Below are 13,934 nucleotides of genomic sequence, written 5' to 3' on the forward strand. Positions count from 1 at the left end.
TTTTTTTTTCTTTTAGGAAGCGTAGAAATTTTATTATTAGAGAAAAATACAATTGTGCTACCACCATGAGAGGACGCCAACTACAGGCACCCTGTATGATGTTGTGTAAGTCTTGGCACCGACAACACCTTGCATCATAATCAAAGCACGAGTGTTGTTTATACATTGAGCAAAAGAGAGTTCTATAAAGCGGCACTCCCTCCGTTCTATATTGAGAGTCCACTATGAAAAGTCGTGTTATTTTTTAAATCAAAAAATCAACTACTTTTGTGTATAACTTTTTGAATTTTTTTGTACCAAATTAAAGTACTAATCAAGATCTTTAATACAGTGCAAAAAATTTTGAAAAATTATGCACGGAAGTAATTAATTTTTTGATTTGAAAAGAGGTAAGAGAGAGAAAGTGGGACTATTATTGTGGAATGGAGGTAGTATTTAAGAACTTATCTTGGAGAGACAAATTCTTTAAGCGTTCCTGACATAATTATGAGTTTACAAGTCAAGGTTTCTGAATACCATACTGGATAGAGTACCCATTTTTCTACTAGTACGGTGCCAGTGAAATACTGGGTATCGTTTGGATTTATTACAATTCGTGCTATTTTTCCCTTTCAGAGAATTTAGCACAAAATATACATTGATTAATAAGAAAAATTAAATTGAAAGTGGTCAGGTACCGATTGGTATGGACCTGTATTCAAGCCGGAATGAAATTGCAGATGTAGGGTATCAGATTTGATTAATATTGATACGTATTGACCGGTACAGTATGGGATTCAAATCATGTTACAAGTCTAGTTGTGAGTCTTGTTAAAGTCACCCATTCACGGAGGGAGGGGGGCTGCTGTCACACACCAGGAGCCTGCCCACGATGGCGTTTTTGGATACAAAAATTCTAATAGCAGAGACGATTTGCAGAGAACCACGCAGAGAAAAACGCGTTTGGCCCCATTTCGGGTCTCGAAAAAATCTAGAAAAATATCCATAAATTTTTGAATATTATTTTATCAGTTCGCCCCTACGAATCCAAAAGTAATACTTACCGATATCTGCTGGAGCTTATTTTTTACAGGGCCCCATAAAATAATATTCAAAAATTTATGGATATTTTCTAAAATTTTTCGGGATCCGAAATGGGGCCAAACACGTTTTTCTCTGTGTATTTCTCTGCAAATCGTCTATGCGGATAGCAGAGCTCTTTTGGAGAGTAGCTCCTTGGATTAAACCGGATGGCCTCCGTTTTGTGAGGCAAGAGGTTGCAGTGACTGCCTTTTCGGTAGATGCCCCCTAGATCATTTGCACAGAGGATTGTAATGTCTAGAAATGGCAGCGTGCCCATAACCCGTTTCTCTGGACTTTTTGAGATTTTTATTGTTTTGTCCGTGTTTGTATTTTTTTTTAAAAATTTTTAGTTTTGCGTCAATTTTTTTTTGACTTTTTGATTTGTCTCGTCGAGACAATTTGGAAAGTCAAAAAAAAATTGGCGCAAAACGAACAAGCGCGAAAAAAAGTTAAATAAGGACAAAAATGTTACTACTAACTTTTACAAAAAGTTAAGCGGAACGGGGTTCACATTCACCGCCGTATGGACAATTACATACTGTATGTCGTTGTGTTTGTTTTAGTTGTCTTTCCGGGATTGTTTACGGAGTTATCTACTTGTGTCGGGTGCATGCCCTTTTGTTGCTTCAGTGTATTGAATTTCTGTAATTCAATCATCGGATCCTCTTTCAATATCGATGACATCAATCTTCATTTCAAAAAAAAAAAGGTGAGGTGCGAATTATCTCCGATCCTTATTCTCTTTTCTCTATCAAATATTGACCATAAATTTGATTAAAATGTTTAATTTGATATGAATCGCTTTGAGGGTTCATAATCATATCGTTAAAAAAGTTACTTTGACTTTTACTCCCTCCGTCCCACTTACCCTTCTTAAAGAACATTTGAAGGGATAGACCTCATCACATTGTGAAAAATTCGCAAGACTCTGGACTTGCTGGCTAGGTCGTTTTTGTTGACTTGGTGGGTGAGCTTGCTACTCTCTCTCTCTCTCTCTTATATAAGAGCTTCATTCATAGAAAACAAAGATATAGCAATCACTCAGTCCTCACTTCAGCAAATCATCGTCAGGCAGTCTTCACAGTCTCCTCCCATTGAAATCTATTCGAAGTGGGATATACAAAAGGAGAAGATATTAGTAGAAGACATTTGGCCTGTATGTGGAACTCTTCGAGTTTTGGTTTTTGGATCAGAGTGAGCAGCCGCAACAGAGAGATTGTGAGACGTGAGAGTACTATGCATTTGTAGCTCCCCAATAACCCGCCGCCCCTCCGTTGTCATTGTACATGTTTCTTTGGGAAACCACGTAAATCGTTATGTTGTGTGAATCAATTGTGATTGTCTGTTTGATTTTCGGTCCTCAAACAAGGTTTTCACTTTTAAGGAAACGGATGTAAATGGGCTCGGCACACCCGACGCGATTTTAGACATAACTTAAGATAAAGGCGCGTCGGATTGGGCTCACGACTACACCATCTATACTGAAACCAATTGGCCCACAACTACACACCCAAGTACAAAATCCACAACTGGCTAACTCTATGGTTTTAGAGGAGGGGAAGCTTAAATTGGGATTTTCCTCACACGTGTTCAGTTAACAAATCACGTTATTCTTCAATTAACCAATTTTATTAATCTTTGAAAACATATTACAAAGATTAAGAAGAATCTTGAGAATGAGGCATCAAGTCAGAGCAAGAGCAAATCTACAAAATGTGCCACCTTACTCCGACAATCATATGCCCGCCAGGATCCGAATGGGAGAGAATAACAATTTGAGATTAGCTAGCCAAAATCAAAGGAAACACCACATCCGAAACCCAACAAAGCAAAACAAACACCCAAAGAGACACCTAAAAATAAAAAATCGTGCTGGGAAGCATGAACCTTTGCCGAACGAAATACTCTTAGAGATGTCATTCTACGAAATAATACCAACTAATAAAAAACTCCAAATCAATAAGTTTTTATTGTAACTGATATTAGGGAAAATGACGGCCAAATACGTATTTTGATAATTAATATCCACCAAAGACATTTTCAGCATTAACAAATGTTCTTAGCTTATCTTTGGCGAGCTCCGTATTAATTATCAAAACACGTCTTGGGCCGTCATTTTCCCCCGATATTAACTGTCTCTCACCTAGCTGACCAACCAGTCCACGATGCGGAACTACTAGTATAGAATGGTGGGTTACAACCCAAGTCTGCTTTGAAAAAAAAATTATACTCAAAATTTAGCCCAAATTATTTTAGTCCAACCCATTCCACCCACCAACCCATTTTAGGCCAGGACAGGTTAAATTTCTGGTTGCGCTCTTGGGTCCACCCTATTTAAAGCTCCACAATTTGTTAGTACTAGTTATTACTAAGTTCATGCAAATAATAACCAATCGTGTTGGGAAACAATAAACAAAGTAATAAATAAGAGAACAAACATCCATCATGAAGGTGGATTATCATTCTGAATTAACTTCTTTCATGTAAGAATTAAGGTAAACAGATAATTTCCAATCCCAGATTCTAACACATCTTGAAATGGGCGGGCACCAAAAGAAACAACAAAGCAAATCACCACTTCATTCCACGCAAGACAGATGCAGTCTAGAGGAAAAAAGCAGCGGCGACGGCGGCAGCGACGCCGCCGACGGCAGAGACCTCGAGGGCGGCGGCGCCGCCTTTGGGCGACGGAGCCGGGGCATTGGTGGCAAAAACTCCGTCGGGCACGGGCCCGCCGACGGGCGCCGCTTCCGTTTCCCCGTCGAGGGTACCAACGTCATCATCATTATCACCCCCCGCCGGCGAAGCGGCCACCGGGTCGGCGGCGGCATCCACGGAAGCCAACCCAACGACGGCAAAGAGAACAAGAGCCAGGATCAGAACTCGGCGTGCCATTTTTTTGTTGTTGCAAGGAGGTGGAGACGTGGTTTTGTTGGGTTACGTTAAAAAGCAGCAACTCTGTGTTGGGGTGGAGGTAGAAACGGGGGGTAAATATAGGGGTGTGGAAGGGAATATTGGTGGTTTTGGCGCATAGGTCGGGGTCGGAGGAGGAGTGTGAGGACGGCCGTGGGAAAGGGATTGACTTTGTTGACAGAATTTTTGTTCCATTGATATGGATTTGGTGGTTAAAATGACTGGGTAATTATTCAATACTGATCGGGCACGGTTAGGTGGTTACGAGGTGTCCCAACGTCTCATCTAAAACAAAAAAAAATCGGACAGCACAACTTGATGGAAGGAACGACGATCATGTGATCGTGTTATGTTTTATTTGAATGTGGGGTCTTGGAGGGTATTAGGATACCTAGTAGCGATGCTACCGAGTAATTTTGTGTTAACCGAACCGGACAAATTGATGAAAGGAACGACAATCATGTAATCGTATTATGTTTTATTTGAATGTGGGATTTTAGAGGGTATTAGAACACTACGAAGCCACAGAGTAGTTTTCCGTTAATGAGTGACTATAAAGGACTCTATTTTCTCCTAAAGGATGGAAAGAATTGGAAGAATTGAACCCGGGGTTCCTATTGCCCGCAAGGGACAACATGCGTGTTGTCCCCATCCAAACCATCTGTCCTCGGCAACGAACAACTCATATTTCATCTCGGTGGACGACCGAGATCTGTTCAGTTGTACTTGGACCCAACACTGGTCTTGACTCTTACATTCATGAGTTGAATATCATTCAACTTGAAGAGCTCACATAAAATATCACCTCGAAATGATTCCAATACAAAGATGGATAACGCAAATCATTGACATGGAACAAGTGGTGGGCTCTTAGTCATCACATAATTCTTCAAAATGTCTTCTACTCTTGCTCTCAATCCTCGCATTACGGTCACGCTCTCAATTCTCACTCTCTCAAGTTCTAGTAATTTGGGATGTGTTTCAAAGACGCATTCACACTCGCGCGTACGCTCCCACACATGACTTAGGGTGGGCTGCATAACTCCAAGTTTGCTTTAAACAGCAATGGCAACAGATCACATGGTATCCAAAATGAGGTCACGAGACTTGCTCACCGAAGCATTAGTGATAACAATGACGGACACATATTATAACATCCGAGTATCATCTCATATGACGGTGCTGATTACATGGACCATGTAACTTCCATCGCAATTACTGGATTTAGATATTTTGGAGAATTCGCAAATAAAAAGCACAACATGATTGATTTGAGATGTGCTTCACACAAGCGATTTGTGAGGAAATTTTGAGTTATTCAAACACGTAATATCAATCATACAAAAACATCTCTCGGACACTATGTTCTCACTCCTTAGATGTATAAACACAAGCATGGAATAGCATCGACATAGGCAGAAATTAGAACATGCTTCCCTTGTAAGCAAGAAAAGGAAGGGACCCGGTTCCTCTACGATTGGACTACCAGCCCAGATTCTAAAAAGATTATTCCTGGGAAGAAACTTTCAATGAATCTAAATCATTAAAAACACTTTTGGACAGCTGAAACTGCACATATCGCTCTCTGCAGTATAACCAAGAATGTAGCTACCAAGAGAGAGAAAAACCCAGAACTCAAAAAGACATCCAACATAAACTTCACAGAAAAAAAAAAAACATAAACCAAAAAATAACCCAAGCCAAAAACAATAACGAATATTTATCACAAAAAAATAACATAAACCTTTACAAGCCAAACACAATAACAAATATTTATCATTTCCACCGTGAAGTTACGAGAGTTCCTGCTTCCAGCCTTTGAAAAAGATGATCCAACTGAAACAGCTAAGAAGCACCTCCCATATAAACATGGGGATATGGTTTTCATGCAGTCATGAATTCGGTTTGGCAAGAAAGATGCTCAAGCAACACGAGAGCAAAATATACACATCACAAGGCACAAGACAACGTAAAACAATACATGTCCAGCTATAACTCTAATTAGTTTCAAAGAGAAAAAGTTCTAAACACAAGTGCTGTTCTACTCATTAAGATCTTACAAAGTTGAATTTCGAGGGGAAATGGGTCAGATTAGCAAGGAAGAATCTGCTCCTTGTACACATGCCGCAGCATTTTGATTTTTCTTATATGATGAAAAACGAGATATAGAAAAAGGTTTGATTGTGTCCGCAGCTTTAAGAATGACTGAAATAACAAGGAAAGATGCTTCTCAAGTCAATGAAATCCAGAAACACGGTATAACTTTAAATTTTCATTGCAGAGAACTGACAAGACGATATTATTGAAACAAAAAATTCGCAGATGATGAAATATAGAAAAGGGAAACATCTTTTCATCACAAAACGAGGTATAAGTAATGACTCCGGCTGAGCAAAGCTACCCTTCTTTTGTAAGATGAACTGATGGCAGAAGCCCAAACAGAGGTACTAGATGGGTCAACCAGGCAGGGGAAAAGCAGATACTAATCTACGCCCATCAAGCGGAAGCATGCATGTGTTTAAACGCCAACGGTTACAAAAGCTAGAGGTTAGTCTAACAGACACGGATTTAATGCAAAAAAAGCATTTACCCATCAAGTTCATGAGGATTTTCAATCATACAAGATAAGATACATACCAGTATGCAAGTTATCCAATGATGAGGAGCTTCCTGTCAAGCATTACCAAGAACTATCAAGAAGTATTTGTACCTCCATCGAGAATATGATGTCACTCCCCATTCCCAACAAAAGGAGAACCAAACAACAAAAGTTGAATATACATTTAACAAAAAAAACAACCAAAGACCAACAGTTGAACGTACATTGTATGCAAAAGTCTACATTCCATTTATCAATCGAGTCAAAACTTAGTGACATGATCTTACAAGAGAAACACACCTAAACAGATACACAAAACCCCACTACCAAAAGGGGGAAGGAAAAAGAAACTACACCAGAAACAGTTATTACAACATATATCAGGAAAACAACTGCAAATGACACCTCCTCTTCCCCTTCTGGCCTATTACAGTAAAGTAGTAATATACAACAACTTAACTCCTATATGGGACTGCCTCTTGAACTTTACATGATAATAAGATACATCCGATATTCTTTGTCCATACTCCGTACATGGAAGAAAGCAACACTAATAGACCACCAACTTGAGATCTTACAATGACCACTTACAAATGGATCAGTGACCTCATGATACAATCTACAAACTAACTCTCCTATTGAAAATAATCAACATTATCAGATACAACAAATCAACTATGAGCAACAATGGTCCTCAAATTTTGTACAAGACCTTTAAAAAGGAAATGGCAAGCCTCGCGTAAAAAATGGAGACAAGCCAATTACATGTTGCTATTTAGCAAACATAATACAAGAAAATTGGTTTACAAAAGGGACCAAAGAGTACTCTTCAAGCAGACTGGAAGGTATTGTGGAGGCATTGAAGAACTTAATGTTTTCTTCCAGGAGCACGGTACTTTAATTTAATGTTTTTTGAGGAAGTGAGAAAAGAATGATGATATGGTTTTAAGGCTTCTTTGGCATACTAGCAGACCGATGATTTTCAGAGAAATTCAGGGAAGAGCAGCCAATTTTACCCATCTTCCTCGAGAACCAACATAAGCTGATTCAATCAAAAAACAGAAAGTTGCCAACTCGCTACCTGAATATGATATTAAAAGTTCCCATGTCAAAAGTCAAAACTCACTAAAATAAACTGCCCAATAGGCCACAAAATAATCTATATGACAACTGATATGCACGTATAACATAAGAAAAAGCATCAACATGAAATAGGCATAAACCGCTATGTAGAATTCTTTCGCTACTATCAATAGAAATAGCCCCTTAACTCACTCAACACATCAAATAGGCATCATGCATAGCATATAGGAGACAGAATTTCAAAACATGATTTACCAAACTGAGGCATCATAATAACATTGTTACATTAAAGTTAGCTTTTCCAAGTAAATTCACATAAAGTACCGCACAAGAGTGCGCAAATACAACGATGTTATACCTCTAAAGGATTACGTCTCATAAACAAGTGCCCACAAACAAGAAACCAAACTTTGAAACAAACGGGATATGAAAATCTTCATTGTAGATCACGGTATCACACACAAGCAGTCCATTAAATGAACAATTTTTAACCACCTCACAAAAAGTTTAAAACATTCTAACTTCTAAGTCTATGCTATGTAAAGTCCAACAACGGACTCACCACCACCAGATATCCAACCAGTTACTATAACAGTAACACCATAAGAGGTGAATACTCTCCTCTTTTAGTCGCCCAAACAAGAAAACTGAAAGGGAGCATTATTTACCTTTTACTTATAGAACCCCTTTAGGCAAACCCATTATAATACTTGAGAAATTTTAGTTAAGACACTAAATATTTCCCCTTGGCTGTTCTAAGTTTCAAACAGGATCACTCATATCCACCAATGGCAAGTCAGTGTAGCCTGACATTGGCAACTTCATTTTCAACTTTAGGTGCACCAAAACCAAAGCCATGCGAAAATACTAAATGTCTAAGTCTTTTATCCAGTGGAAGGAAAGGAAAGGATCTCAAGATTACTACGCTATTCAAAACTAGCAAGCATACTTGAATTCATCCCAATCAATTTGAAAGCTAAATGATATTGTGCTAATATGCTATGGTGAAGCACACAACATACGCCTATATGCATCCAGCATGCTAACATCACACTTATAAAGCTACACCACCCAAGTAACAATCCATCCATCTGGGTAATGAATCCTATCTTTGAAATAATGTACTTAGTTCAACTTCTCGGCTTCAGCTTAACTGACTGGCTATGAACTTCTAATGGAAATTCAAATAGAGTGACAAACATTTGCCTTATTGCTTATCCAAATGCATGTAAAGGACTTGCAGATAACTTAGAAACTTCTCTTATGTTTCTTATTTTCCCATTAGCTTCTCAGGGATGGTTGAATATCTTTATGAAAAACTCAACCACCAAAGGATGTAATGGTAGAGAGAGAAAACTAAAACAACCCCAAGCACAACATAGTAGTGCAATTCTATCCACATAGCAGTTTAAAAAAAAAAAATCAATAAGCAAAAGAAGGTAAATCAAACACAATAAAAAGGACGACCAAACCACACAATCATATATAATAACAAAAGGTTTAAAGTATCTTACGGTTGCACGCCCTAGGAAGTAATAGTCTAAAGGAGGATTAGCGAGACAAATATAAAACCAACGCGAATGCCAATCCGTGGGTATAAAGAGTCCAACCCCAGAAGGCCATATCCACAGTGGTAAGTTTGAAAGATTAGAGTATTTTCGTGCAAGTGTTGCACCAAATCAAGTTTTGTAGGCAGCAGAACAGAAGGAAAGAGGAAAATATATTTCCCCTCCTACCCATAGGAGCAGAACTTACTTTAACTGCATGTGGGGCCATAAGAATCAGAAAGACCGATGCTAGATGCACCCTAGTAATCTGATGACCAGATATGTTAATAGAGAATCCTCAGGACCAGGTGCCAAATGACCTGTATAAGAAGAATAAAGCACTTTGTAGCATCACTCTGATGGAAGGCGTCTCCGCTTTCCATAATCCCCATCCCTCGATCGCCTATGATCCTCCTCCGGAATAGCTTTGGACCTGCTCCGTGATCTTGAAGAAGATTGTCCTCTATCCCAGTCATCATCATAGCCCTCATCACGCTCTCTTGGCCGGTAACCATCCTTGTCCTCTCTATATGTGTGATTCCTGTCGGACCTATCCCTTTCCATCTCCCTCCCATCACGATGCCTCTTCTCAGAATTTCCTGACCAATCACGCTCAGAACCCCTTTCCTTTTCCCAGGACCCAGCATTTGACCTAGTTCCCTTCTCGTAGCTTCCCTCACCATATCCATATTCAGAAGCACCGTCATCACCACCATAACTCGATTCCCTTGTCCTTCGGCCGCCATGTTCTTCCCCTCCCCCACCACCCATGCTAGTGTCGGTCCACATTCCTGCATGATGGCCATCCATCCCAGTGGGCCCCATCATTTGCATTCCGCTAGCCGCCATTCCTCTGCCGAAGAAAGCCGGGTTGACATGAGGAGCCACCCCAGCAAGTCCCATCGGATTAACAGCTTGGAACGAAGGAAGCATCCCAGGGAAAGTGGGACCCGGAAAGCCTCCATAGCCTGCTCCTCTAGCCATATAAGTTGGATCGAATCCAGCAGCCATCATACCTTGAGAAGGCATCAAACCACCAAAACCCGGGCCTCCAAGGCCTTGCCCATATGCTCCTCCTCCAATGGGCCCACTACCAAAACCAGAAGTGTTTCCAACCATGTTCCTTCCTCCCATAGGCCCACCTCTTCCCCTCATGGGTCCACCCCCAGGACCTCTATTGAGTACTCCCTGCCCTCGTCCCCATCCACCTCTTCCAAAGTTCCTCCCTCCATCTCCACTGGGTTGATTCATCCCGCCACCTCTCCCTGCACCATCATTCATTGGCCTCCTCCCCTGTGGCTGAGTCTGAGACTGAGGCTGAGTCTGAGGCTGGTTTTTGTTCATATAAGAAGTAGCCATCTGCCTGATGGTTTGCGGAGAAGCAAATGCCACCACACAAGCTCGCCCATTAAAATTATAACCATTCATTCCTTCTTTGCATGCAGATGCAGCAGATGTGTCGTAGAATTCAACTTGACAATAGCCTTTGGATTTGCCACTAGCTCTCTCATCGAAGAACTTGATCTCCTTCACCCTCCCATATTGAGATAGCACACTCTCAAGCTCTGCATCAGTAGTCCACCAATGTAGCTCTCCCACAAAGAGCATGGTGGAACCATTCTCTATAGGTGGCCGAACCTGGTTTTCATTATTAGCCATTGCACGGTTAACATTCACATTTACACCCATATCTGGCTTCGGTGGAACAACCCGAGGGCCTCCTGTGGCAGAGTTCAGCAGGGGAGCTGACTCTGTGGCAACTCTTACAGAGATTCCACCAGTATCAACTCCAATTTTCTGAGGCATAGGATTTGATCCTTGAAAGCCCAAATTTCCTGTTTGGGCATCGTGCATCAACCCATGAACCCTTCCCGTTTGAGTAACATCAGTGGTTCCCACTCGCCCCATATCAGCTGCCAATCCCTCCTTTGGCTCAGGAAAACGGGTCCCAGAGATCGGATACTTCCCTTCAGTTCCAACTCCATGGGCACTTGGCAGTTGTGAGACTGCAACTTCTGCTCTAGGTTCATGAAGACTAGTTTTCTGTTCTTGGAGTCCGCCCTTGCTTACCGACAATGGTGCCTCAGAACGCTGCAGCTGCAAGAAACCTTCTCCAACATTCACATCATTATAGAGATCATCATAGTCGTCGTCTTCACCTATTATCTCATCATCTACAAGAGCAGAAATAGTTCCAGATCCACGATACTGCATCTTTTGAGCCCCTACGTATTCCTCATCTCCATAATCTAATTGCTCTTCAGCCGTTGGATCCATTTGCACGAACTGAATATTAATCCAGGTAACAAATGTTTATCCACCTATTTAGAAGAGGAGAATGAAGATTAAAGTCATCTACTAACAGATATTTGTCAGGGAATACACCAAGGATAATATTAAGGGGACAGAACACATTAAAAACTCATGGCACTTAAAGAATGCTGGGAATCGAAATACCAAACAGAGGAAGTCAATAGGCATGAAGGACTCCGCAAATATCATAGCTCTAAAACAGTACTAATTGATTGAGCAGCAGCCTGTAGAACACCTAAAAAGGAATACTCCCTATTTATTATTTGATCCCACCCAACAAACATACACCAAGCATGAACTCCTAGGCTCAAAAAACAATAGAACTCTTTAGATATAAATAAAGAAAAAGAAAAAAAAAGAGAAAGAGAGAGCCAACACCTACCAGATGCAGACAACATAAACAGAAACCTTTCTACTGCCCATCAACAAAGCATAATTTGCAGATCAAGAAACCAAAGTGCAGATCTCCATATATACTCAACATCTACCAAAAGAAAAACCCAGCAACTAACCCCTCTCCAAAATCACAGCAATATGATATATCCTCACAAACCCATTCCACAGGATCTCCAAAACCAGTCAATTTCCAATATCCACACCATAATTCCACAAAATACCCATAGATCACAAGAACCCACAGAGTAGATAACAACTTAGGTTTACCAAAAACTTCACAAGATACTCATACATCACCAGCACCCAGAACTCAGGAGTAGATAGTACTCCGTATTACATACCGCATATAAATAGTAAATACCCATAAACCACAAGAACCCACAAAGTAGATAGCTAAGAAACATAGCACTAACACTTAACAGATGCAGACAACATAAAGGAAACCTTCTACTGCCCATCAACAAAGCATAATTTGCAGATCAAGAAACTGAAGCACAGATCTCCACATGCACTCCATACCCACCAAAAGAAAATCCAGCAACTGACCCCCAACTAAAATCATGAGAACATGATAAATTCTCACAAACCCATATCACAGGATCGCCAAAAACAGGCAATTTCCTAATATCCACACTGTAATTTACAAAATACCCATAAACCACAAGAACCCACAAAGTAGATAGCAAAGAAACATAGAGCTAACACTTACCAGAGGCAGTCAACATATACAGAAACCTTTCTACTGCCCATCAACAAAGCATAATTTGCAGATCTAGAAACCAACGCAAAGATCTCCACATATACTCCATATCTACCAAAAGAAAATCCAGCTACTAATCCCCCTCTAACATCATAGGAACATGATAAATCTCACACACCCATATCACAGGATCGCCAAAAACAGGCAAGTTCCCAATATCTAAACCGTAATTCCACTAAATACCCATAAATCAAAAGAACCCACAAAGTAACAAGTTAGGATTACCAAAAACTTCACAAGATACTCATGATCGCAAGAACCCATGAGTTGATAGCATTAGATATTGCATAAAAAATGTGAAGTCAAAGCTTGAAAACAAATTGCAGTCTTTTACCAACAGATTCAACGAGTGTAAAGCGGAATTGACTAAAAAGAGAGAGAACGGATAAAAGGGTTCTTGTTCTTTATCTTAATAATAATAATAAAATCAAAACATGAAAAATGGACGGATTAAATGTGGGATTAGAGCTTCGCTTACTGTTCTTCTTCTTCTTGTCAAATAGGTCACATAAATACGCAGGTGGGTTCTCTCCCTATCCCTCTCCCTCCCTCCCTCTCTCTCTCTCTTGCGTCCTACTGTAATGACGGGAGTCGTCGCCAATTATACGATCCTATCTATGATCCAAATCTAAAACGAAATCCATTAATAAATGTAAGAAAATAAATGGAAAATAAAAGAGGACGTGATTTTGCCACTTCAGTTTTATAACCGGTGGCACTTCACTTTTTGTTTTCTAATTTCACTTAATTAAAACACAAAATAGAGTGCGTTAAAATTAGAGTGCCAAAATCAATTTTCAAAATAAAAATAGAAATTACCTACTAGGCTAATTTTTGGCTACATAAGTTATTTGTTTTAATTTTTTTTGTCTTTATTCAAAATATTATTATCCTTATTCCAAACTCAAGTTTTTTGAATAAAGTTGAAAATTCTGGCTTTTTGGCTAATTTTTATCTTTATTTAAAAAAAATAAGTTTGGACCATAATTTTTTACTCTTTCGATTTCTCTTATCGAGACGAATCAATAATTTATAAAAATTTAACGCGAAACTAACAAGTGCAATTTTTTTGAATAAAGATCAAAAAAAAAAAAAAAACCAAGTGGCTTATTTAGCCAACACTTCAATTTTATTTTTCCTGAATTTTGCATATGAATTTCTGATGTCCATGAATTTTGCATATGAATTTCTGATGTCCATTAAGTAGGACTGCAAATGAGTAGATCCCAGCCGAATTTTAAAATGTTCAAGTTTGTTTTGT

The 13,934-nt window shown here is 39.6% G+C and overlaps 1 protein-coding gene and 1 long non-coding RNA gene across 6 annotated transcripts in view; one reads left to right on the forward strand and one right to left on the reverse strand.

The window, feature by feature from the left end:
- Positions 1–13,934, forward strand: part of LOC131311069 (uncharacterized) — a 91,373-nt gene that overhangs the window by 57,038 nt on the left and 20,401 nt on the right. The window lies entirely within an intron of this gene.
- LOC131311061 (uncharacterized) lies at positions 6,800–13,313 on the reverse strand. Of its 5 annotated transcripts, XR_009195381.1 has the most exons (4): positions 13,152–13,168; positions 12,623–12,724; positions 9,413–11,525; positions 6,800–7,655 (listed from the first exon to the last, which is right to left on the reverse strand). XR_009195381.1 is itself a non-coding variant. In XM_058338381.1 (2 exons), exon 2 carries the CDS (start codon positions 11,479–11,481, stop codon positions 9,556–9,558), a length of 1,926 nt encoding a protein of 641 aa, XP_058194364.1. In that variant the 5' UTR covers positions 11,482–11,525; positions 13,152–13,313; the 3' UTR covers positions 9,119–9,555. The 5 variants fall into 5 exon arrangements, 1 of the variants encoding a protein (XP_058194364.1); XR_009195380.1 differs by lacking the exon at positions 12,623–12,724 and having other exon boundaries at positions 13,152–13,313; XR_009195383.1 differs by lacking the exons at positions 12,623–12,724; positions 13,152–13,168 and adding an exon at positions 13,008–13,026.

The sequence above is a fragment of the Rhododendron vialii genome, chromosome 12a (genome assembly GCF_030253575.1).
Source record: "Rhododendron vialii isolate Sample 1 chromosome 12a, ASM3025357v1".
NCBI classification, from domain to species: domain Eukaryota; kingdom Viridiplantae; phylum Streptophyta; class Magnoliopsida; order Ericales; family Ericaceae; genus Rhododendron; species Rhododendron vialii.

Coding starts and splice junctions, on each gene's coding strand:
- LOC131311061 (XM_058338381.1), bottom strand. CDS start 11,481: ATGGATCCAACGGCTGAAGAGCAATTAGATTATGGAGATGAGGAATAC.